We start from the raw sequence: 27,823 nt of genomic DNA, 5'->3' as shown, positions 1-27,823 counted from the left end.
GCTGTTCTAACTTTTATACCCTACTTTTTAAACAACCCAAGTTAAGTTTAACTTTTCTTGGTAGTCCAGTGCTTCATATAGTTGATATTTAAATGCTTAGTTTCAAAAAATTCGGTTACTTTTACTGCACCATTGCTGAAAATGAATTCTCCCTGATTTAAGTGATACCGTCAATAAAAAGCAAAAGTCCTGGGTTTACCTTTGGATGTTATATAGCTCCTATTGTTGTTGTCTGTGTATTTACTTGCATTATTACAGATCTTTTTTTCATCAATTTACTTATTTTTTTCAATTTTCATCCTGATTGCAGCCCCCCTCCTCCCAATTTCTCCTTGCACGGCACCCCCACCCAATCCCCTGTGTATCACTGCACCTAGAACATCAAATTTCTTCAGGACTAGACATATCCTCTCCTACTGAGATCAGACAAGGTAGCCCAGTTAGGAAAAGAAGAATAGACCCCTTTTCTTATGCTAAATCAATACATTTGTGTTCTTACTTAAAATAAGCTAAAATTGAAAATGAAAAGAACCATGCTGATAGTGGGATACATAAAACAGAACTAGAATTTATTCTCTTGAGTTACCAGATAATCAGGTAATTATCAAATACATGAGAAGGAAGTACTAAGGATCAAGGTAGATGATATCACATGGAAACCTCTCTCTCCAATTCACTTTCCTGCTTTAGTTTTAATCCATCAATCGATTAAATCAGGGAGCACTTGGCTATAATTATCCCCTTAGAACAGGTTTGATTCTGCAAACCCATCTTCCAGAGCATGACCTGTTGAGAACGTTTGTTGAAGGTGTCGCTGAGTGGGCCTTCCCTTTAACCATTTGGAGACTGGAAATTTGGTGTGTAGCCATCTATACTACCTGTCCATTCTGCATAACGACTGCTAATTGCCTCCGGTGTAGCAAATTTTTCTTGTATCCTCATCTCTATTCTCTATGGGATTGTCAGATGGATACTAGACACTTCCAAAAGAATAATTTAAACCTTGTAGTTGATTTTCTTACTGCGCTGTTGCTTTTTATAGTAAGATTTGTCAAAACTACCATAAGAAATAGAACCTTATCCTACATTCTGACCCATCAATGACATGTCATAATCTTAGCTTAACTCTTTACAGTGAATGAAGTCTACATGCACTTCCAAACATAGGAATAGTAAGGTTAAGTAAAAATTAAATTTCAAATCTCTGAAAGGTCTGTAGAAGTCAAAATAGTGACTTAGTGTTCAGTACAATAAATTATGGAAAAAAATACTTTTTATGCAAAGAATTTGATGGGCCATCTCCTTAAGGTCGGGACCAAAGATGCACAGACATGGCCATGCCTGGTAATTATGTGTTATCCTTGAGGGAGCCAGGTGTTTATTGTTACTGAGAGAGTCTTAAGCATCCCACAGAATTTAGTTGACAGTGCTCAGACGTATTTTGCTCTTTCTTCCAATTGCAAATCTGTTTACCAGTCAGGGAGTTAAAAAAAAAAATCATTGTTCCTCAGATATTAGCGGGAGGTCACATTGCCCTCACAAGGGGAGGGCAGAGTAGATGAGTTATTACAGTTCATTGTCCTTCATAGTCCCTCCTCCTTAGGAGTTTACCTTTGTGGTGTCCTTTACTAATGTATTCAAAAGACAGAGGGAAATTTTGCTTGTAATACTTTCTGAAAAGACCAAATTGGTTGGTTTTTAAGCCAATTAATCTAAGAAGAGAACACCTGTCTCTCCTTAACTAATGAGCCTAGTGTTTTCCCATGAATACATTTTTGAAAATACTGCTGATCAGCGGAGCCATAATTCATTTCTAGTCATCTATTTCTTCCAATTTGAAACAAATAAAAGCTTCCTGTTCGCGAGGCTCCTGGGAAGGAAAGACAAGCTGATTGTTCACTTGCCTGTGGAGATATTCTCCATGAAGAGGAGCTCAAATGTACTTGGCAATGATTGACTTGTTTAAAGAATAGGGTAGCAGTGTTAGAAGAGGCACTTGTTCATTTTTAAGTCGTGGAGCCTAAATGAGGTATACTGTTAGAAGGCTCCTTCAGTCTTCTGTCCTGTTTGCTTGTGAACTAATGACCATTCTGCGCATAGATATTAACTGTAAGTCATTCTGAGGATACTCACTGCTGTGGCTTCCATATGAATAGCACCTTCTCTCTCAACCGCCTTTCACGCTAAAGCAGCTCAGGAAATTCCTATGCAATAAATTCATTTTACATGAATAGTTTTATCTCAGCCTACAGATGAGAAATTGGGAGAAACGATTCAAAGGATCTCTCCGTACATCAAATAATAAAATAATACTATTTTCTTTTTAAAAAATGAAATAAAATAAGTTTTGTGCCCAAAAGGTTTATAAAGAACACATCAAGAACGGCCAGAGACAAAGTGCTAGTTAGAATTCCCGTGTCTCATTACTTTTGGTTCAGACATGACCTTGAGCAAATCGTTTGAAATCATCTCCATTTAACTGGATATGTTATGCAAATTTCAAAATGAAATATATATGTACATGAACCAAGTCACTTTTCTAGCTTATGAATTGCCATCTGCAAATTAATAATTTTCAGCTATCACCAAGGATTCCCCTTGTTTGGTAGAAGTAAACCTGCTTCCTGGAGAGAACCAGCAGAACTGCTACTCTTTATCAAAGATCTTTTATTAATTGTTGTCATTACTATTATTAGTATTATTGTTATTATTATTATTATTAATTCTACTCTTCCAAACAGGTTATAATGCAACTATGTAGAAAACAAAATATATAATTTGATGCTATTTATTAATAAGTCATATTTATATATTTATGTTTATCTTTTATCATGTATCCCATCTCTCATTAAACCTTGGAGTTTGTGGCCCAACAAAAGCCACAAGGCAGTGCACCACTTGCATTCTATGTTTTTTCGTATCAGATGTGAACTTCTGTATCTACAGTAATGAAGCTTTTGGAGCAGATTCTACAAAAGTTCATACAGACTTTCACAAAGAGACTTGGCCTGTTCCCATCCCAATGTGTCTGGTGGAGTCTTCTCCCCCATGGAGTCTGTACATCATTGTCATGTTATTTGCAAAAATCAAAAATAAAATACATAGAACTTGGTATCGTCTAGATATAAACACATAACTGACATGAAGCAAAAAGGAAATCGTCTTGGGACATAATAGGCATGTGTGAAAATGTCATCAAGAAACTCACTACTTTGCATGTTAATTAAATAGTAATAATAAAAATAAAAGGAAGAAAGGGTGAAATGTACAGAAAGCATTCTACAATGTGTCTTCTATCGCAGGAGAGTGGGGACAGTTGTCATTAGATCATACGGTTTGGTGGTAATTCTAAGTTCCCTATAGATTTCTCAATTTCTGCACTTAAAGCTGTCTCTTTTCTCAGACAGGCTATGCACTTATTTCTCAACTACAGAAACCCGATGCACTTCTGCAAATAATTTCGTAGAAGCGCCTGATCTTACAGGACCAATTCAAGTCAAGTTAAATGAGCCTTTTCATCTTTCAGTTTTTTGAGAGTTTGTGCCTTTTGAGATTTTCAACAAGGCAAATTTATAATATATGAGAATTAGAATGGGGAACAGGGTTACCTGCCTGCAGTCTGAGAGACTGAAGAAGTTGTATCAGAAGGGTCAACTGAGTCTGACATAGATACCCAAGATTCTGAGTCAGGAGTGTCCCTTGAGTCCAAGAGATCAGCAGTGTCCTTAGCAACATTGGGAAAGTTGATCTCTAAATTTTTTTTTAAGTTTTTTGGAATAAAACTTTGGTTAGAGCTTTGATGTCTAAGATGGGTGGATACCTAGCCTTTCTTGTGCATAACAAGTTACATTTCTAAACATCAACTGTTCAACTTTGGACAAGAAATTGGAATTTAATTACCCCACCCAAGAGTGTTCTAAATTTAAATTCTTCCTATTAATTTTGGAAACATATTTCTTCTGAAATTATCACAGGGCTGAGGCAAAGACAGGGAACACTCAAACAAGATTTGTAGTGCAATGTGGTTTCCCATTGGCAGTGGAGAAGCAACGTTAAAAACGATTTGATTGATTTTATACCATAGTTTGCCTGAGTAGAGAAAGGTGAGTTTTTAACATCTTTAACACAGATGTTAGTGTACAGTTAAACATTTAACAAATACCTACACTGTAGTGTTCCTCGATTTGATACTTTCAACTTTTATAGAAATAAAATTGATTAAAGAAGAAAAGTCTATCTACATTGTCCATCCAAAACTGACTCTGCTCAGGGGTAAGTCCCAGCAACATGAATTCTCTTTGTATTCAATTTACTGTTATGTAAATAAATTCTCACTTAAGTACTAGGTTAATTTTTTTTCTTTTGCATTACAGTTCTATATTGGGAGCCAGGGTGTTATTAATGTTAATAATTAAACTATCATTCTTATTATCTGTTTGGTTTTAATCTCCCTCCTGGATTTCCTTTGTAGCTTTGGGGAGTTATAACCTCTTACCCCATCTGTTAATGTGGAAAGGCAGACTTGTAGTATATTCTGCAAGCAAATTAGATGGATAAGTATGATTTAAGTTAAGCTTTTTTCCCTGTTCATTATTTTGACTTTCTTTAGTCCACCTTTGACCACAATGAACAAAACATGTAACATACATTTTCTGAAATGAATTTTACTAACACAAATCCCAGGAAAGCACAGTGGGTAGGAGCATGAAGCAGCCTTTTCCAGTAACCCCCTACTCCCACACACACAGTCAGGAAGCCTACCCAGGGAGAGATGAATGATTGCACTTATATCAATCACCTTCCCCTTTTTATTCAGGTTGCGATTCTTGCCGAGAGAATTGGGCTACCTACATTGAATATGGGTCTTCTCTTCTCAGTTAACTCAATACAGACACCCCTCAGAGAGGTACTCAGAGGTTTATCTCATAGGTGGTTATTGACACTGTCAAGGTAACATTCGATATCCACTATAACAGAGTGACATTTGAACTTGAGAAAACTAGAAAAGCTCACTGAAATGCTTAATAATTACTCTAATGGCTTTGTGTTTGGGGGGGTACATTTTTGTAACTACCATCATTTTGCCCAGTTTCTGGAGAGAAAGCACAGTGGCTTTTAGATAACGATATCATAAGAAAAGTTCCCCATCACAAATGAGAAAAAAAATCAATTGCTGTCTGGAGAATTTAACCTGTGATGAAAAAATTTATGCCAAGCATTAGATGTCTGAGACTGATATGTAAACTATTCAAGTTGTCATGGCAAAGAGCCTGCTAAGTTTTGGGATATTGTAGAACCTTTAGAGCTAGAGGAAGTGGGTTCTTTTAAAAGAGCATCAGGCTCTAGTTGTCCTGTACTTCTTTGCTTCCTAAGTGTGGACACATTTTACTTGTCCACACAGATAGTCTGTACCTTCTAAAGCTGTAAGTCAGAGTAAATGTTCCTTCCCCAAGTTAACCTGCCAAAGTAAATTCTCCTGCAACTTTTCTGGAAAGGAACGATACTTAATTAGACTTAATTTTTTTCTTAATTTTATAGTACTTTTATAAATTGCTGTATTCAGAAAGATTTATGATGCAGGTCTCTAGAACCGTCACTTTTTTACATGCAATTATAGGCCATAAACTACAAGACCACGGGCCTTGATACAAAGCATAGACATTGGTAATGTGACCAGATATTCAAGCAGGACATCCAGGACAGACCAAGCTAAAAATCCTACCCAAGTCTAGTTTGGCGGGCCAATGGCTTTATTGAAATGACCTAAGGGAAGCCAAGAAAAAGATCCCCAAACAGCTGCACCACTGCGATTTGAACACAATCATGGATGATGACCTCATGATCCTGAATCACGATGTTCTATGTCCAGCTCATATTTTACCTTCTGGATGGATCAGAATTCTCACTACATACTGAAGCTACAGACAGTTTTGGCAATGGGGATGTGCAGTAGGTGAAGTCCTATGGGGAGGGCCTGATAACTTCCGTTCTTCTGGGAAGCATTCACAATCTCATTATTATCACCATTGACCTATACTTCATTCTTCTACGTATTTCCTGGTCATAACTAGGGAGTTAAAAGTTGTCTTTATGCTATAAGAGTGATGATACGGTCATGCAAACCTGTAGAAAGAAAGCAATGACGTAATAGCTTTCTGAAAATGATCCGTGTGTGTGTGTGTGTAATCCTGTCAGTATAACAAGACAAAGGTACATGCATTAGTCATTAATTTGCTATGACAGATACTTGAGAGAAACTGTTTTGAGAAAGGAATGATATATATTTGTATTTAAGAGCTTTCCACCCGTGTTCAGGGGTTCCATTGCTTGGTGTCTGAAAAGCCACAAAACATCATAGCAGGAAGAGTATAAAGAGAGGCTGTTCACCTCATGTTACTCAGGAAGAGTAGGGAGGAAGGGGCCAAGACAAACTTTTGCCCACAAGGAGAGTGATCTGCACTCCGCAGCTAGATGCCATGTCCTTCAGTGTACAGAACCTTACAAAATAGAACTGTATGATGGACCGGACTTAATATATGAGATTATGGAGCAAATTTTATGTGCAAACCATAGCATTTCTAAAAATGTTTTAACTTTAAAATCATGTTTTATGAAAGAAAGGTCAATGGGTTTTATTTCTTTGGTCAAGTCAGATTGCTTGTTTTGTGTCCTGCCTTCTTAGCCCCTCCAATTTCAGTACCAATCTCCATCTTCATATTTGTTTTTACATACAGTGTGCTGCCTTATACCATTAACTGTGCAAGTGGATCAGAGTGAAAAGATCATTGATTTGGTCTTCATTTTCTTCCTCCAAAATGTATAGTGACATCATTCAAAAGATTAGTATACAATATTGCCTTTGTACTTTACACCTATGGGTAAAACCCCATGCTATTCTGTACAGATCTCTACTTGTGAATATATTTATATTTAGAAGTCATTAGTCATGGGTACTTGATAAAACAATCTTACAAAATATATGGGTAAGATAAAGGCCATATGGGTAATGGCCTTTTGTGTTTAATTTTCATAATATATATTTTAAGTGAACATGCTTGAGGATGAATCAACAGCATTTAGCACATTGAGACTCTTTAATTATATTAGCATATGTTAAAAAATAATAAGAAAATGATTTATACACATTGTAACACTGGATAACTTTTTAAAAAAATAGTATCCATTATTGTTTATTTAATTGATCCAACCACAAAGCTGGATACCTTTTAACTACAAGTTTAATTTATGGTCAGCCTTTGTAAAAATAGATTTTGTCATTCACCTGAAGACATTTAAGGAGTTGAATATTAAAACAAACGCAGAAATAAAAGAATTTCTGCATTGAAACTATAGTTTTCCATGACATGTAGAACTTGAGCATAGTTTTCCAAGTCCAAATAGCGTAAACTCACAAAGCAACATGTAGAAATACTACTGCGCTTCCTGAAGACATCGTGGCTCTCCAGACAGGATCCAATAATAGGTCAATTTGTACCTACAGTAAGCTGCCTGTGGTGCGGAAGGATTTGGTAAGGGATTTGCTGATGCCTAATGTACCTGAAATGCATTGTCCCGACAAAACACTGCTCCACATGTTTTTAATTTTAATGTACCAAATCTCTAGAAATCAATGTACTTCTCAAGGGTTTAGAAACTTCACATTCTCTGAATTTCAGTTGGACTTCATCATGGTTCAGGAAGCAAGACAGCAGTTAGGAAGAGCAAGGTGACAGGATCAGGACATAGACTGGTTATATGTTGTCCAGAGATAGAAGCAGAAAGAGAGAGACCAGGACTTGGGATGGACTATGAACCCCAGAGCCCCTACCAGGTGATGTGTACTTAGGTCAGCCAGGCACCATCTCCTAAAGGTTCCATAACAGCACCACCAGCCAGGGACCAAGTGCATAAACACATAAACCTATGGCAGGGATTTTTTTCATTTAAATGACCACAAGCAGTAATTAATGACTTTAAAGGGTTTGAGTCTACTGCTTCCTCGAGTATTTTCATTCAAAAACAGTTTAATGTGTTACATTAGTTGAGCGTATATATATATATATATATATATATATATATACATATACACACACACACACACATATATATATATATATATATATATATAAAACTGAATACTTATATTTATAGTGTGCTAGTAGACTTTTCTGTGGTCAAAAGGAAGAACTGAAATAACGTCTTCCCTTTCAACCTGCATCCTAATTAAAGGGAGAACAATAGGCCGCCTTCCCAGACACACACGCGCATGTTTGCACACAAACTGTGAGTCACATTGCTTTTGCTTGGCTGTGAGAAAAGTCCAAGTCAAATTAGCTAGAACTAAGTTGAGGAAATTAATCACGGAGATACACTGAGTTCCAAAGAGCAGAGCTGGCTTCTCAATTAAAATATTTATATTACGCTATTAAAGCTCTCTCCATCTAGACGTAAATTCTGCTCTTTTTTTTTAATTGGCTGTTCTATAAGACAAAAATTCTGTATATCGTGTCCAAATTTTTACTGTGAACGTACTACATAAAGCAATGTTCCTGTTCCCCCACGAGCCACGCCAGACTCCAGTCTGGCCATGCCTCTAATCTGTGCTATGAGGCGGTAAGGAAGGAGGAGGCTGGGAAGGAAACCCGGGTCTCCTGCATGCAAGACTGGTGTTTTCAAATGAGCCATACAGCCTCGTCCCCTTTTAAACCGTTAGGTAATTCATTCGTGTTAGGGTTTGAATTTAGAATGTCAGACACCATATGCCAGCTCGTACCATGAAGCTGCAAAGTCTGCACTCTTCTAATTGATACTTAAAAAGAACAAGATTGACAATGAAAACAAAGTTTGTAACTATGCATTTTACAAATGTGTCCAGGGAGATAATTTCATTTCTTCTTTTGGTCTTTTCCTCAAATATGATTCTTAAAATCATGTTTTGAGGGCTAGAGAGATGGCTCAGTGGTGAAGAGCACTGACTGCTCTTCCAGGGGTCTCCTGAGTTCACATCCCAGCAACCACATGGTGGCGGAAAACCATCTGTATGATCTGATGCCCTCTTCTGGTTTTTCTGAAGACAGATACAGCATGCGTGCGTGCGTGCGTGCGTGCGTGTGTGCGTGCGTGTGTGCAGTGTGTATCATCTTTTAAAAAATCATTTTTGAATAGGAATCATCATTTTAATTCCCACTAGAAGCAGTGGGTGTAGCTCTCTTGTTTGAAATAGAAGAATGAGACTATAATATGACGCATTTTCTCTTTTACATTACCATTTCCATTCACTATTATTAATGAAAATTTTTAAAGATTCTTTTAAAGAAAACCAACAGAAATTCTATGCAGCCCTTGACAAAGCGTGCGTTTGATTGGGTGAATTGTTTGTCTAACTATAGAACAAGTTATTTGAAGTTGATTATATTTTATTGATTTTTTTTCTGTGTATGTGTTTTAAACTGCAAACAGAAGGTAAAACCATCTTTTCTTGTTAATATTGGGATTTCAACCTATCAATTCCACATTGTCTTCTTTAGATTTTCACCTACCCTCATTCCAATATAATCTATTTTAATGAACACCATATGGTGTGTGCTACTTAGTTATTTCTTTTTATGTGTAGATTTTCCATTCTTTTTAAATTGTGTGTGTGTGTGTGTGTGTGTGTGTGTGTGTGTGATTTTATGTGGTGTGCTGGAGCCCACAGGATACCAGGAGAGCTTCAGATGCTATGGAGCCAGGAGGCAGTGTTGAATTTGCTGATGTTGGTCTTAGGAACTGAGTAGAGACCTCTTTAACTATCGCAAGCCCTTTTAACTACTAAGCTGTCAATCTACCACTGTATTTTTAAAACATTAACTCTTGCTTTTATTGAATGAAGGGAGGCCTCTTCATGTCTTCTTTTGTGTAGTATCACACACATTCTTGAACTGTCTTAATTTTAATAGCAAGTACTTTGAAATGTAGTGTTAGTTTTTCATATAGAAAAAAGAACCAGGGGCCAAGAGTATATGTCAGTTGTAGGGTGTCTGCCTGGAATGTAGAAAGTTGTGGGTTTGGTCCTTAACATGGTGGGGAACAGAGGAATAAAGAAACAGAAAAAAAGTTCATAAAAATGATTGTAAACATAATAAAATCCAGTGATACATTTAATCACGTTTTCAATTACAGTAATAAAATTGGATAACCATTCAGAAACACAAAAACAACACCCGCCTTTGAACAAAGGAAACCTCATGGATGGTTGCACGGAAAATAATGAAATCCTGGCAGCTTTCACTATCATTCTTCAATGGTAGCATCTGTTCTGTTAAACCTAGCCAGACACTTGTCATTTGGGGGGGAAAGGGGGCACTTCTCTGGGCATATGACTAGGAGGAGAAAGGATAACACTGCTAATATCAAGATCTTGTACTTCTAGGGCTGGAGAGATGGCTCAGCCCTTAAAGGCTAGGTTCACAACCAAAGATATAAGATCTTGTATCTCCAATGTGCTAATGTGCTAACGAACCTGCCTATTCTTTGTATGTATACTTAAGTTTTAAGGTTTCCTAATTCCTCTGCTTGAGACTGCCAAAATTGAGATAGAAGAAATGTGTCAGAAGTGAACAACCCACACAGTGTTCATATTTTTCATCTTATAGCTTTTTTTCTCTCTCCTTCATTCAGAAGGGAGTTGTCAAAATTTCACTACAGGCTATCTCATTCATTCTATGCAATATTTTTAAATGTCTTAAAAGGAATAAGATCGTAAAATTTACTGTTATTATCCTGGGAAAATACCTGCAGTCTTTTATTTCTCTCTGTATTCGTGTAGTGTTACGCTTGAGTCATTCTGATCATGCTTCTGTAAGTTTCCAAATGCAGTGAGTTGTCATAGAGTTTCTGAGTTAAAGTCTCTACCGACACGTATTGATCTCAGTCGAGTAACATGCTGTCAGGTTCCGAAGTCTGTCGCCCTGACTGATCCTCACAGATCCAATGGATTGGTGAAAAAGAAAGACGGTTCTGACCTGACTGCAGGACAAGTAAGCATGTCCTTGTGTCTCCTTTTTTTTAAATTCAATGTCTGAGCATGCGTACTCTGGGCAAAATAAACAAACCAAAACTCTCATTTTTTTTTCTTTTCTTGATGTGTAACTGTTTAGAGCATCTGACCCATGACAAAATATATCTTAAGAGTCCATTCTTCTATGAACTTAGTTGTTATGAATTGAGTTAATATGATCACAGCTTCCAAAGTTGCTCTATTCCTCCTGAGTTTCTTCTCCAAGATCTGCAGGTTCGGGAGTTGGTATGGAGTATGGTTTGATGGTCACTACAAGAAGGTAATTCTGAGTTGATCTCTGTTCGCTGTTCATCCATGGTAGCATCTGTTCGGTTAAACCTAGCCAGCCGCTTGTCATTTGGGGTAGGTGGAGGGCACTTCTCTGAGCATGGGAACAAGGGAAAGGGTAACATTGTGTTACTGTCTACTTACAAACCTCGTTTCAGGTGCTTTTAATATGATTCCTTATTTGAATATTCAACTGATGACTTGCGATATGTTTTAATCAGAAAGATTGAAAATACAACTAGATGTCCTGTTTTTGCTGTATGCTAGGACAGCCTTTAGAGCAGAGCAGTGACTGGCTTCACCATCCAGGGAGATCGCTCTCTGCTGGGACTCTGGACTGTGCTCCTCTCTGTGCTTATTAGCATCTGTGAGTTGGAAAGCAAGTAGTTTTCTTTGGAGAAATACTAATATTTTCACCATCACAGCCCTTTCCCCCACACACTTGTGTGTGTGTGTGTGTCACTATTTTCAGTTCCATTACAAAGAGAAGAATAACAAGTATACAGTGCCGATTTATGACAGGTTTTCAGTTTCTTTCAATGACAAAATTTCAACCTACTTAACACTTGTAGCCTTTTAGCAGAAAAAAAAAAAGATCTTTGTTTATGAAACTGCTCTGAGGTTCACTTGGTAAAGACATTTTTTTCCAGAGCTCCCTGAACAACCTTTGCTAGACAATGCACAGACACAGCATATGGACATATATCTATATGCGTTGATTTTTTGCAGAATTTAAAATATTCCAGTGAGAATGAAGGTCAGAAAGAATAAATATGAATTCTAGCATGCTTTCAAGGCTTATTTAGGAACTGCCATCTCTAATATAACTATGTATCGTCTTTGTTAGTAGTGGCTTTTAACTCTTTCTGTGAAAGTGGGTCAAAAGAAGCAAAAGAATGACTTAAGTTTATGCTTTCCGAAATTGCAGCAAAGTGACAACAGTGTTCACTTAAGGAACTTTAAAATAGGTTTAGGGATTTACTTCAGTGGTAGAGCGCTTATCTAGCAACCTCAAAGTCCTCGGCTACAGGGGAATAAAAGCAATCTTAAAGTAATTGGTAATAATTTGTTGCTAAGAGGCATGCGTATATTTATATGTAAATAGAAGGAAATGTACTCACGTATGTGCTATTACCATAGTTCATTTAACAAAGGTTTTCTGAAAAACACATTAACAAGACTGTGAATGGTATAAAAATTTTCATAACAGAATGGAAATATAAAACGTCTCTTTTTATGTGTTCTTTAAATTTAACGACTAAGCTGTATATTGTCTGATCAGAATTAAGTACTGATAGGTGAAGTATAAGCAAAAACGTGAATGGAAGAAACTCATCCATTAAGACCTCTATGTTGTTTACTTGTCAGAAAGTGTGTAGCACGGAATGTTCTTCACTCATTCCTTCTCTTACACGGAACGGTACCCCTGGGAAGGGCATCGGCGCTGGTGTACTTGCCTAACAATCCATCCTGGATTTTATCCCTAGCAAGGAAGTTGAATTAATTAAGTAAGTAAACAAATCAAATGAAGGGCCAGGAAGATGGCTCTGCAAGTGAAAGTGCCGGCTGCTCGATCCCCCGGAACCCACGTGACTGAAGCAGGAAACTCATTCCCATAATCCAGCCTCTGACCTCCAAATGTTCACCATAGTATAGACGCGCTAACATACACATATAAAAATTTAAAAAATAAGTAAAAAAAAAAAAAACCTCATGGTGAAATGGGTTAAATTTCTAAATATTGCAGGAAAATTAGAAGCGTGTATATGACAAACAGACTCTGACCCAGAGAACCAGTCAGAGCGTGGTCCTCACAGTTCATCTACCAAACCTTCCCAAGTCCCTACCTGGGTGTTCATTTATCACTGTGAGGTTCATCATTTTGTACACAAAAATAACTGTGAGCATTTACTGACCGCTTCCGTGTCACCTACATGTATTTTTGGTGTATCCACTATTCCAGATGAATCCATTTATCAGATAAACTCCATAATTTTATACATCCTGGATTTCAAGAGTTGAAATTTCAGTAATGGCTCCCTGTGCCTCTACAAAGCACATAGTATCATGCATTAACATCCAAATGAATACGAGGGTAATAGGAAAATAATGAGACCTTATTCATGATCCCTTTCTTTCTTTTTTATCATCATTTGCCAGGGTCCAAGTTTGCTCAATAGCATAAGCTCCAGAATGAAATCAGTATAAAAATCGCATTCCTCACTTCACAAACCAACGTACCCAATGAGAACGATCTATGTCTCATTCTTGAACAAACAGTGAGAATATTAAATACACTTCATTATCGCAGCCACGAGCAAAATAGCTACTATCCTTTAAAATGTACTATCTGATTATTACCTAGAAAAGAGAACTACACAATTCGGATCAAGCAGTCAATTTTTCCTGTACTTTAGGATGTGACAGTACACGAGGAAGGCCTTCGCAGAATCTAACGAGAAAAAAGTCTGATACACAAATTTTTATCTCTCAATTTTGTCCCTATAAAATTAGATAGTCAAAATAATTTAAAATATTTACAGTCTTCAATATTCCTTTACTTGATTTATTTTTGATATCTCTGACAATGAGTAAAACTTCAAAAGGGCACAAGCATAACAATGAGGTAAACCTATAGGAAGCCATATGTTAAAGACTAGTAAAGGGAAGACACACAATTATTGATTGGCTCTTTGTTGTATATACTAACCATCTTCATATATTGTGTTAATTTCTCCTTCATAGCATATCTGTGACCTGAGCTATATTTCAAAGAGGAAAATTGACTTTCAACTTTACTATTATTCCAATTTTAATTTATCTTTATTGCAACATCCCAGACAAATTTAGTTAACCAATAAGCTTTCTACCAGATATGTAAGTATTTTCTGTCATAAAAATAAAAAGCATGATTGAGGAGAAAAAGAAAGAACGAAATAGTTTTCTAGTTTTAGAAAACTCATCTGCCTCTATACCTGTGAGCACCAAAATTCATCAAAAACTATAACGTCCTCCTTTCGTTGCTTTCATGATTAAGATCAATGGACTATTGTTCATTTCAGAAGGCATCTGTGTCTTGCTAATTTATCGACTTTATTTTGCTTGCAGCTCTATATTAAATTTATTTTAATGTGTCCTTTGAACATGTAGATATCAGCATGATATTGTAGGAGATTAAAAGAACCTCTACGTAATGTTGATAAAAATGGGAAGGGCAACAAAGGTAGAATCATAGGGTGTCTAGAATTTGTTTCAAAATATTCTGTGGCAGGGAAGGTTCCGTCTAGAATGGAGGTGTCTTAGTCAATGTCCCGTTGCTGTGAAGGGACACCGAGCCCAAGGAAACTCTCTTACAGGAAAGCATTTAATTGCTGCTTACAATTTCAGGAGTTTATTTAGTTCATTGTCATCATGGTAGGGAGAAAGGCCATCTGCAGGCAGAAATAAGGCTGGAAGAGAAGTCTTGAGAGTCACACATCTGGACTAGACGAAGAGAAAGGGACAGTGGTCCTTACTTGAGCATTTGAAATCTCAAAGCCCACCCCCAATGACACACCTCTCCCTAATGGCACTACTTGAATGACTAGCCCTTCAAATACATAAAACTGGGACAGCCATTACTCTTCAAACCAACACAGGAGAGATAAATCATTAAAGGCTTTGAATGGGCCATTCTCTTAAGCTAAGTGTCAGACGTTCATTGTGGGCTGCTTTTTTCATATGAATGTTTTACAATGTGGTAGTCTTCTCTTTGTGACTGCTCTACCCGTGTTCCCTTGCTTTTGTCCTGTCTAATCCTGTGATTTCCATGTTCTCCCTGCTTCCTGTCTACATTCATCACTACAGACTCCCTCTATATTACTGCAGCCCTTGGCCCAGACCTCTCTCTCCTCTTCCCTCCTATCTCTAGGTAGATAGTTGTGGATCTTCTCTAACATTGTGCTTTTCATGCTTTCCTGGAGTTGCCACATTGTGACAGGCTCTTGGAGGAGAGATGAGTCATCTTGGTCATATCTAATCTTTGGGCTAGCTGCATAGTAAAAGTTGGAGCCAACCGAGTGTTTCCACACCTTTGCCTTAGATAATATCAACGTTCAGTTTCCATGTCCAGAAATACTGCATTGCCCACCAGGGAGAAATCTATCAGTGGCATTTCACAAATGCTCAGGGTAAATCAAGCTTGCAGTTGTTTCTCTGCTCCCTTCTAGATTGCTACATTCACAGTTCTATGAGTGATTAAAAGTTGAAGGGAGGAACTGCATAGATGTCTCTTTTTTAATTCGTTATTTTATTTATTTACATTTCAAATACTGCCCCCCCTCCCGGTTTCCCCTCTGCAAGACCCTATCCCACCCCTGCCCTCACCCCAGCTTCTATGAGGGAGTTCCCTGACCACTTAACCTCACCGCCCTAGCATCACTCTACTCTGGGGCATTGACCCTCCACAGGACCAAGGACCTCCCCTCCCATTGATGCTAGATGAGGCAATCCTCTGCTACATATGCAGCTGGAGCCATGGAGGGTCCCCTCCCATGTGTACACTTTGGTTAGTAGTTTAGACCCTGGGAGCTTTGGGAGGTCTGGTTCGTTGATACTGTTGTTCTTCCTATGGGGTTGCAATTCCCTTCAGCTCCTTCAGTCCTTCCCCTAACTCGTTCGTTGGGGTCCTCCCGAGGCTCAGTCTGATGGTTGGCTTAGAACATTTCCATCTGTACAGGTAAGGCTCTCACAGAGCCTCTCACAGCTAATCAGGCTCCTGTTAGCAAGCACTTCTTGGTATCAACAATAGTGTCTGGGTTTGATGTCTGCATATGGGATGGATCCCTAAGTGATGCAGTCTCTAGATGGCTTTTCCTTCAGTCTCTACTCTACTCTTTATTCCTGAATTTCTTTAGACAGGAACAGTTCTGGTTTAATATTTCTGAGATGGGTGGGTGGCTCCATCTCTCAACTGGGTACCATGCCAATGTCTTAGCCATCAAGAGCACTAACTCCTATTGCAAACGATGTGGGTCTGGTTCCTATAGCTCTAGTTCCAGAGGATCTGAAGCCCACAGGATGGATTCTGCAGGCATCTGCACACATGTAGTACTCATAAACTCACGCAGGGACACTCTCATCCACATAAATAAAAATATTAAATGAGTCTTTAAAAGGAGTTCATGGAGAGAAAAGAAATCAGAAGCAGGAAGTGTCAAACTGGTATCTTTAGAAACCTCTTTAATAGTTGCTTTTGATTGGTGCTAACCTTGTCACTGGAAAGCTGACTTTAATGATGCCTGAGGGTATGCTTAGAGTGGATTCTGAAGAAAAGGAACCTCGTTATCATGCGAGACATGAGCAGGTTTCCAAAAGTACTCACTGACTTTGGTAGTTTATATCTGGAGTCAAGATTATTTTCAATATGAATCAAACTCTTTAGTGATAAAGTGAAGCTGCTGTCAGAGTTGTTAGCAAACATAAATGAGAAAAATTACATATGTCATTCTTAAACACAGCTTTTATTTCAGGATCTATTATTCTCACATTAAGTCTTTATTGAAGAACAAAGAAGTATGACTTATACTAATGCTAAACCTTCTCAAAGCAAAATAATGATACTATATTTTATTATTCTCATATAAATATATATGGGGAAAATAATCAAAATGATCAATTGAAAAATTAAAATTTTAAGTAAACACAAATTACAATAAAATTTACCTTTATGACAATAAGGTATGAAGCTTGATTATAATACTATTTAAAAAGTTTTAAAAAATGAGTTGAGAGGTAGCATAAACGCAAAAGCCAGTGAGGGCATTATTGTGATGAAATATGGTTTTGCTTTATGTTCATTTTCCAAATCGTTCATCTCTGTATTTTATGTATGCTGTTTTTATAAGCTTATGTCTACCTTTGAAGTGAGACAGGAAAAAAGCCTTTCCTACCAACAATTTGGTAGCTTAAATCTCAATCATCAAAAGCAGATTGAAGTCCAGTCTGACAGCTAACTGCTAGAACACTGGCATGGTGTTTGAGTGAGGTATGACATAAGCTTATCTGCTTAAGTACTACTCAGTGAACCAGAGGAAACTCTAGGAGGTGATGGGACCTTGATGAGGTGAGGGGTGCCTTAGAAAAGAGTTAAGTGGTTGTTGTGAGCTCCTCAGGAAACTGTGGGTACCCTAAGCCCTTATCCCATTTCACTTCTAGGCTGTGAGGAGGTGGGTACCATATATGTGTCCCTACCTACCATACTCTGATGCCTTGTAACAGGCTGGAAAGGAAGGGGCCAAGTAGCATGGACTGATATTTCTATAATAAAATAAACATTTCTTCCTTATCAACGCTCTCATCTTGGTTGCATGTTATAGCATAGAAAGGTGGTTAACTCAGTTAGCAGTCAGGGATCTGGATTCAGTTTACAGCCCACAAGCTAATTGAGTAAATGAAATTGAACCCGAGCCTTTAATTTTCTTGTATGTGTGTGTATATATATATATATATATATATATATATATTATATATTACTGTATGTATTCATATAGAGGTCAGAGGACTGTTTTGTTTTTATTTTAAGGTGGAAAGAAGTTTTCTCATCCCACCTCTATCTGGGTTCCAGCGTGGGTCTTCAGGCAAGAGCATTTACCTGTTGAGATCCTGCCTTTTCCCTTTTGATATACTTGTACATCAAAGTCATCTCTCCAATGATTCAGATATTGTTAGGACAAATACATTAGCTCTTCACTTAGCATACAAGCATACTTCGAAAAATTGAAGCCTGTCTCTCCCCGTGGAACTCCTTGTGGCCAATTTTAAGCCTTTCTTTTTGCGCTTCGCCCCTAGAACCCATATTACAGTTGATGTAATTGTGATTACTGCCTACATTTTCTCCATCTACTTAAGGATATGAATTAGCACTTTATTGTGTGATAAATGCAAACTACTTTAAAGGGTACCTGTGGCTGATGAATTATTAATGAAAGAATGAATCTGTAATTAAAATAGCTAAACATTGCTAAATACTTAATTTTCTACCAAACACTGTTCTAATTAGTTCGTATTTACAGATTCATATAATGTTCACAGTAACCTCTGAGGTCATTTGCTTTGGTAAACCCATCATACAAATGAGGGGATTTAGGTCCTGGTGCCTTGTTTGTTGACCTGAGCAGCTAAAGGGCGACAGACTCTAAATGCCAGTCTAGGAAACTTGTGACAAGAAGTAGGATCTTATATGTCGCTGCCTCTAGTCAAAGAAAACAAATATATATTTCCATAAACAAGTAGCTCTCGACCTCTTAGGATCTCCAGACCTTTGAAAAGTCATGCTGTGTACACCCAGGAAACAATGACTTCCTGCAGCAGCTTCCTAGGTGACACAGTAGAGATGCTACTGAACCTTTTCTTACTGTCTCTAACATAATCCTAACAACAGCCACTCAGATTGTCTTTTTAAAGACTCTTTAGCTTCCCAAGCTGTCAATCTCGTCATACTAAAATGTGGGTTTGGGCTATAAGCTATTAAATGTCTTTCTCTCTCAATTCTATGGTTCTGTAAAATGTCTTTTTACTCTCAGATGTGTGAGGGAGGTATTGGGAAGTAGAGAGAAAGTAGGAAAAAAAAATAAAACCTTTGCCCAACTGAAAGCTGGTCAAATCCTTTCTATATTTGAACTCTAGTAGAAATTGCATGGGGTTCTTCAATGAATAGAAATTAAATGAAAGTTGAAAAGACATTGAAAAGAGAAAAATATTCCTTTTTCAGAATCCACAATAGCCTGACGGTTTCGCTACAGCTCTGAGCTCTATTGACCAGACTCAAAGGTTTTGCATTTTTGACATACCCAGCACAAAATATCTTAGATTTTTATTTCAAAGCATAATTTGTTCTTCTTTCTCATTTGTTTTCTCCATTTGCAAGAGTACCTTCTCCTTGCCCTCTGTCAGAATGGATGAACTACTACACAGTGCTAGGCCCCTATTCTGTGTTTATTTGTTTGTTTGCTTATTTATTTATGGTAGTTACTACGAGAGACTGCTTTTTCTCTAGACTTCAGCCATTGTAAATGGATTCATTTCAACATCTGGGCAACTTAAAAGGAAACAAAATTGGAAAGTGCCTTCATGGTTTTCTGAATACCACCTTGCTGTGGAAAGCCAAATGATCTGTTGAAATCAGTCTAGCAGTTCCTCAGAAGATGCAAGAAGGGTGAGATGCTAGAATCCACCTCCCAGGAAGCTATCGAAGAAAAATGCACCCTAAAGACCAGCTTGCAAGGTCCTCACAGAGGTTTTCATGATAGTCAGCATGTGAAAATTATCTGAAGTACCCATCACATGAATTGATGATTGCATAAATAAAATATGGAGTAGCTGCTAAATGAGAAATTGCTTGATGAGGAAAGGGACTGAAGTAATGATTTATGGCGTAAATGAGTTCTGAAAATTTATGGTGAGTGACAAAAGCTGATAACAAAGGGGAACGTGTAATTCTATTTATAAGAAAAGTCCAGAATAAGCAAATCTATAGAGAAGGAAATTAGTTAAGTGATTGCCTAGAGCAGAGATAAATTGAGAAGAAATGAGGAAGGAGGGCTAGTGAGCTGGGGGTTCTCTTTTTGTAGTGAGGAAATTGGTCCACAATTAATTATAGGGGTGAGCTGTGCAAGACTCTTGATATATTTTTCTAAAAACGTTGAATTATACCTTGAAGGAACTTTATGGTACATGAATTATATCAAAGCATATCTATGCATGGTATACATTATAAAACGTACACACATGTGATACATTGGGATATATATGTATCTACTGTATCATTAATATGTATTTATTTATATACATATTGTATATACCTATTAGCATTATACATATACATTACACACACACACACACTTACATATACATATATAATATATAATCATTTGACCACAATAATATTTGAATGAAAATGACTTTGGAAGCTGATCTCTAATTTTGTTCCTGTCAATCTTCTTTGCCAGAAAGGAAAACTTTTCCTTTGTTTTTTAACTTATTTTCTTTGAGTTTGAGAAGTCATCTATCAAAAGACAGATTAGGGAGAGAAAACACAGGATTCTCATTAATATTTAAATTTCTATAAAGTAGCAGTTCCTTTCAGAGACTTATATATTCTTTTAACAAAGGACAAAGAAAGGGCAACAGACTGGGAAATTAGGGAGAATTAGCTGAACCTTTGACGGAGTTAGTGAGATCTGATGTGTATCTCATCTTGACATAAACATTTCACATTCCATGGTAGGGTGTCTCTCTTCCACTGGTACCTTAGATGGAAATGCATACTTTGCTTTTAGACAGATAGGGAGGTGAGAACTATTCCCACGTGTGTTGATTCTCAATTGTCTTTGCTGTAAAATAATCTTCATGCCTAAACTGCACATTGTGGGGAGGTTTACGCTGGTCTCATTTAGTTTTGTTGTGGTTGTTTTGTTGTTGTGATGTTGTTGCTGCTTAAAGAACTATCATTTATTTGTTATTGTTAAAGACTTATTTTTTGACTGGACTCAGAAGTAGAAGCTCTCAGTGAGGACAGCCTAGATCTCTTTGCAATTTGTTCCTGGTAGTTGCACCCTGCAAAACACACACACACACACACACACACACACACACACACACACACAGAGGCTTCCTTCTTTCTCTTGACCAAACGTCTGGCATAGTCACCAGCCTCCTCCTTATTTTCTTAATTCATATGCTGGGTTTTGTGTTGCAGAACTCAAGGAATGGGAAGAAGCTGAATCTTGGGTGTTTTGGTCCTAGCCTTTTCCCTACTTTGTTTAACGGCTTTCTGACCATATACTGTCAGACATTATCTTCTTTAGAGAAACTGAATGCTTTCAAATTCTGCTAGCTCTCTAGCTCTTGGATCTCAAACCAAGTACTAAGTAGCACAGTAGTATCTGTATCTGTCAATCCAGGAATCATCATCTCTCTCTCTCTCTCTCTCTCTCTCTCTCTCTCTCTCTCTCTCTCTCTCTCTCTCTCTCTCATCTCTCTTCAGTTCTCATTGGTCTGTAAACGCCCTCCCCTGCTCACCTCTCTTCAGTTCTCATTGGTCTGTAAGACGCCCTCCCCTCGCTCACCTCTCTTCAGAACGCCCCTCCCCTCGCTCACCTCTCTTCAGTTCTCATTGGTCTGTAAGAACGCCCCTCCCCTCGCTCACCTCTCTTTAGTTCTCATTGGTCTGTAAGAATGCCCCTCACTCACCAGGAGGCACACTCTGCTGTGGGTAAAGAGCTCTTGCTTCTTGGGAAAACCTTGTTGGTCATTCCCAGCCCTGATGTGGACCACAGAATTCTTCCGCTCTTCACAAGAGCATCGAAAGCTCCATCTGTGGCCACACAGTTCTCACAGAAAGAAGGAAGCTGGTGCTCTGTCCACTTCAGTGGTATCTGACACAGGGAAGGATAGACACAGCTTTGTCTTGATCACCCAGAAGGCACCAACAGTCAAACCAGCAAGCAAACATGGAGCTTTAGTATTTTGTTCTTGTTAATTTTCTTTGGAAATCCTAACATCATTTAACATTTTTTATGCACATTACGTAACGTTAAAAATGACACTAGAGAACTAAGGACCCCTGCCTTCTAAATTGTATAGCCTAGCCGATCAATCTTTACATTTTAACTCTGTATCACAAAAGAATGAAAGAAAATGAATATTTAAATGAAGCTTACTATCTAAATGCAGCAGGAAATCATTATAATGTTGTTCTCGGTGAATTTGCCTAGTTTAAGCAATAGCTAATCATCAGCAAACGCTAACAAATATAATTAATTAATGCATCCTCTTTCCACTCTGTAGACCAAAAAAATAAAGCCCTTGAGGTCCATTCCAAAAATAAAAAAGAACAAAGTTATCAAAAAATGTCAAACTTTTACTTAGAATTCGACTTGGAAGAAGTACAATACTACAACATATGGCTAATGTAGTGTTCTCATCTCCTAGAAATAGTAATTTAAGTCTATGTAATAAAAAGATAATTTTCTTAGCTGGGCTGACTCCTTGCACCTTAAAGAAGAGAATCAAATGTTCAAGATCACCCTGAACCGTTAGCATGTTCACATTGGAGCTGGTCCATGCTGCATGAGATTCCGTCTTTTAAAAGCTAAAACTATAGCAATAACAAGAATATATGAATCCTTTTAAACAATATATAATAAAAGGATTTTTCTGTTTTATTGGTTATTTTATTTATTTACATTTTGAATAGTATCCCCTTTCCTGGTTTCACCTCCATAAACCCCTAGCCCATCCTGCGTCTCCTTGCTTCAGTAAGGGCGCTGGCCTACCCACTCTCCACCTCAACACCCTGCCATTCCCTTACACTGGGGCATTGAGCCTTCACAGAACCAAGGGCCTCCCCTCCCATTGATGCCATTTCTGCTACTTATGCACCTGGAGACATGGGTCCCTCCATGTGTACTCTTCAGTTGGTGGTTTAGTCCCTGGGAGCTCTGGCGGGTGTGCTTGGTTGATATTGTTGTTCTTCCTGTGGGATTGCAAACCCCTTCAGCTCCTTCAGTCCTTTCCTAACTCTTCCACTGGGGTCCCTGTGCTCAGGCCAATGCTTGGCTGTGAGCATCCACATCTGTATTGGTCAGGATCTGGCAGAGTCTCTCAGGAGACAGCTGTACCAGGCTCCTGTCAGCAAGCACTTCGTAGTATCAACAATACTGTCTGAGTTTGGTGTCTGCATATGATCCCTAGGTGAGGCAGTCTCTGGATGGCCTTTCCTTCTCTCTCTGCTCTACTCTTTGTCCCTGCCTTTCCTTTAGAGAGGAACAATTCTGGGTTAAAAGTTTAGAAATGGGTGGGTGGCCCCATCCCTCAACTGGGAGCCATGCTAACCTCTGGATATGGTCTCTACAGATTAATGTTTCTTCTCTAATGCAATGTAATTGAAATATAATTTTCAATAGTATTTTTTCCTTCAAACTTCGGGGAAAGTGTGAAGTGAAATTCAGGAGAATAATGGAGAGAAAGATATTTTTAATTTGGAAAGTAGCAGCAATCATTAGTTGCAAATGTCACACATTTGAGTATGTAAGTTAAGATTTTTAAGGAGTAGGGCGGTCAAGTACTAAAGAGCAGATCTTAGTGTTTATGTTTAAAGAGGAAGTATGCACTTATCTAAGAAGACTCATCCAATCTATTTAAACCAGTGTTGTTTACCAAGTTCTTAACCTGATGAAGTTGTTTTGAACTTTTTTTTTCTCATGGGAATGCTGGGAATTGAGAATGCTGGGAATTGAGAATGCTGGGAATTGAGAATGCTGGGAATTGAGAATGCTGGGAAATGAATGCATGACCTTAAGTACCATAGGCAAACTCTCTACCAACAAGAGAACATTCTTAACCTGAAAACATCTTTTGTTGGAAATTATCTGTCTTAACATCTAAGGAAAGTTATGGTGAAGCTTATTAATGTTTTTAACTACAGTTTTAAATAATTATTGAATTTTATGTTTTGAAATATTCCTTTCTTTTAAAAGATTTATTTATTTATTATATATGGGTATACTGTTAACTTTCTTCAAATATACCAGAAGAGGCATCAGATCCCATTACAGATGGCTGAGAGCCACCATGTGGTTGTGGGATTTGAACTCAGGACCTCTGGAGGAGTAGTCAGTGCTCTTAACTGCTGAGCCAACTCTCCAGCCCAAAATAATTCTCTTTTAAGAGATCTCTAAAGTTTTTTTGGTGTGTGGGTGTTTTGATTTTGTATATGTCTGAGTACTACACATGTAGAGTGATTAGAGACCAGAATGTCAAATTCCCTGGAACTGGAGGAAGCAACCATTGTTAGCCACCGTGGAGTGGTGAGAATCAAACCAGAAAAGCAGTCAAAGCAGTCAATCCACTTACACATTGAACCCTTTCTCCACCCCACCCCCGAAATAATTCATAATAAAGAGAGGAGGGCTTTGCAGAGACAGTGGTGACATTTCAAACTCCAAATTCTGCTCTCCATGATCTGGTAAATAATCTTAACCAGACAGTAAGCAAGGCATTATATTTTTATGTATCTTTGCGGAGATAAATATATGACTACCACTGATCTACAATGTTTAAAGGTGATTTCCAGCTGTGTGGTTAGTGCTAACAAACGAGTCAGCAGCAGGCTTCATACTCTCTAGTGTCTGTTCTCCAAGTGGGAACTTCAGTACGGTCCTCAACTTTTTGGCATTGTTGTTTCCAGCCAGTAGCCCTTTCTCTGGCACACTTCATCTTCAGTCTGCTAGATTTTTCCCAGGACAGAGAAAAACTATGATGCGAACCAGATTCCAATAGTTCTTGTCCCAGTGCCCAGAGACTAATCTCCAGACTCCCTATACCTGTAGGCCCAGAAGAAGAAAACATTATGAACTGCTCATTTACTTCAAACAGAATATATAACTGACAGTTACAAAGAGTCTCTGCTTCTCTTTAAAGTCTGTTCATGTTTTCCAAGGATTTAATGTACTGAGACTTTCTTTGAGTAAAAAAGTGCTATGATAAATTAACACCACATCTGGATCAAAACACTCCCAGCCTTACAGATGCTCGACAAAGTCGTCTGTCTCTTCCTGATTGTTTCTTTCCTTTAAAATATGAGCACATTCATGTTGCCCATAGTCCATGTGCGGGTGGGTGGATAGTTGTAGCTGCCTGGTAGCTGTCAAATGTGGTGAAAAGCTATGTTCTAGGACCAGACATGAAACCAACATTACTTTATACAGTGAGATCACTGGGGCAAATGCCGAATCAGTGATATGTTATTTTTATTTACATAAATTAGCCTTTTATACTGATTCATGCCTCGTTGATACCAGACTTTAAAACCAAACGTGTTTTTCAGCCAACCATCTAATGTACCTGAACAGGTGGTTTTAGCGTTAAGCTAATGTGAACTTTTTAATAAACCATAGTAAGCATGGATCGGTAACTGTACAACTAGTAACGTGTTCCTTTTATAACAGTGCTTCTAAGTATTCCACTGGAATATAGGAGTGGATGTGCAATATTCTTAGTTACCATTCTGAGGGACTGTGTACATCATATAGGCTCTGCCATCTCTACTCTTAGTGAGGTAAGCGCTGGGAGCGGCAGTAGCTCCGATCAATGGGGAGCCATATTAATTATTTGAAATGTGCCTCGTAAGAGGAATCAGCGGTGTTTATTACAAGTCGAATATTACTTGAAACAGGAAGGTTACTCTGTTATCATAATCTATGTATCATTAACTTTCCTTGTTTAGGAAAAGAGATTAACAACCCTGTAAATTGCTATAGTAAATGCGTGAAGTATAACTACATCTTCCCAGGTAGAAAGAAAGTGGTGGCTTTTCCACTTGCACCCAAGTCTTGTGTGTGTGAAGTTGCTTCAGAACGTGAAATGATTTTGTAATTATTCTTTCTTGCTTCAGAATTCTAATTGCTTGCTCGATCTTCAATACAAATGATAGTTACTTTGAACGTTAGACTTTTTTGTGTGTAAATTCACTTCAGTCTTTTTTTGTTTTGTGTTTGTGATTGGGGGGTCAGGGAGGGCATAATTGTACTGTCCCTAAGGCTGAGAAAATAAGCGAACTACTAAAAAATGCTCACTTTATTTTTCAAGTCAACATTAGTACTTTTTATTTATAAGGTGAAATACATTCCAAAGACATACATGATGGGGAGAAGGCATTCTAGGAATAGAGAATGAACCCACTTACTTGCTGTTTGAATTTTGGCTAGTTCTTTCCTTTCCATCAAATTAAAACAAGCAGGTTAGAATGACTTTCTATTCTGACTGTGGGAGAGATGCCTTAAGGAAAAATATGTTTGTCAGGGTTTTAGCTTCCTAAGTGCCATCCAGTTATTACCTGTCCATCAAATGCCAGTCTGAAGATTGTTTAACATTTATGGGCAATGAAATAAATACAGCTGGCAGTGCCTACAGCCCTGGAGCCAGTGCGGTGAAAGTTCCTATCTTCCTAATAACGTTAAAGTAATCAGATGGATATATGAATTTTGAGATTTTCAAATTTTCTTAAATCCCAGTTTATCACTCCATAATCATCTATAATCTCACTGAAGGAAAAACTAAATATTATACACACACACACACACACACACACACACACACACACACACTTTTAGTTCCAGCAATGACTATATTGTGAAATATAGGCAACTCATTCTTGACTACATTGCAAGTTTAAAGTTAGCCCGGGTGCCACAAGAGCTTAAGAAAGAAGGGAAGAAGGAAGGAAGGAGGGAGGGAGGGAGGGATGGAGGGAGGGAGGAAGGGCAACTCTTAATTAAATATATAGTTCATTTTAAAAATGAACCCTGGTTAGAAAGAAAAATCAATTTAATTGCCTGGTGTTTTCTTTTATGTTTAAAAAGGTTAGTTTAAAATGTACACTGGCTATTTTTCTGTGTCGAATACAAATGTTAGAACATGGTAAAAAATTTTCAAATTAAAAGACAGCTATAATGTGTTTATTAGTGTGTATGTAAACACTCAGGCCACGCCTATTGAGATTATAGGTTGAGGACCACTTGTTGGAGTCATTTCTCACCTCCATCATGTTGGCCTAGGGATCCACCTCAGGTACTCTGCCTTGGTAGCGGGTACCTTTACCCACTGAGTCTTACCATGGTCCCTATGATGTTTTAACATTTTCTTTTTTGTTCACAGGGCCAGTGCATCATGGACAAGTTTCCTACATCTCTCCACCAATTCACCTTGACTCTGACCTGGAAAGGCCCCCTGTCAGAGGTGAGTTTTCTTGATTTGAGGCAAAAGAAGCAGCATTCAGTGCTGAGTAAGGGGAAATTAATGATGCTAGACGTGGCTGTAATATGCATTTGTAGTGCAATACCTTCTCAAAAAGGAAGAAGAAAAGTAACGTGAATTATGGGTCAGAAAATCTTATAAACAGAAGCATGAAATACTGTTCCAAGAAATAGATGAGTCCATTTATTCAAAAACTATGTACCCTGGGGCACCTAATAGAGGGCTATTTAAATCCTTTTCAGGGTGACAGATCACCAGATCATTGCTCAGATTTATTTTTCTGTCATTGAATTTTTCTTAGAATAGGATACTTGCTTGCAATGTCATAAATCACAGTGAAAGAAAATTTCTTTGAAAATTAGTATTTTTAATGAATAATTTTAAAAGTCTGTGTGATGTCAATATTATTATTAATTCATAAAATCATATAAATTGAAACTATTTTACATGGAAGTCAACAAAAATCAGTTGAAAATATTTTTATTACTAGGGCACAATAAAAATGGAAAGGTAACATTAACTAGCAGAATATGTAAAGCTAGAATTTATTTTTCTGTTTTTAAAGAAAATTCAGTCCCCAATCTTCAAAATGTTTCCTAGTGTTCAGACCTAATATTCCACAGTCAGGCCTCCCAGTTTTATAACTAACTAGTATGTGAGGGTTAATCTTTTAGTCTTAAAGATGATACATCTTCTACTAAA

At 37.7% G+C, this 27,823-nt stretch overlaps 1 protein-coding gene across 20 annotated transcripts in view; it reads left to right on the top strand.

Moving 5' to 3' along the window:
• The window catches only part of Adgrl3 (adhesion G protein-coupled receptor L3), a 492,285-nt gene that overhangs the window by 213,287 nt on the left and 251,175 nt on the right, over positions 1-27,823 (top strand). For all 20 annotated transcript variants that reach the window (XM_032916815.1, XM_032916807.1, XM_032916818.1 and 17 more), the window contains one exon: positions 27,023-27,103. In XM_032916815.1, the coding sequence (XP_032772706.1) occupies positions 27,023-27,103 (81 nt within the window). The remainder of the gene's footprint in view (positions 1-27,022; positions 27,104-27,823) is intronic.

This window comes from Rattus rattus, chromosome 11, assembly GCF_011064425.1.
Source record: "Rattus rattus isolate New Zealand chromosome 11, Rrattus_CSIRO_v1, whole genome shotgun sequence".
NCBI lineage: Eukaryota > Metazoa > Chordata > Mammalia > Rodentia > Muridae > Rattus > Rattus rattus.
The sequence above is the reverse complement of the archived record's forward strand: the minus strand, read 5'-3'. Positions and strand labels throughout refer to the sequence as shown.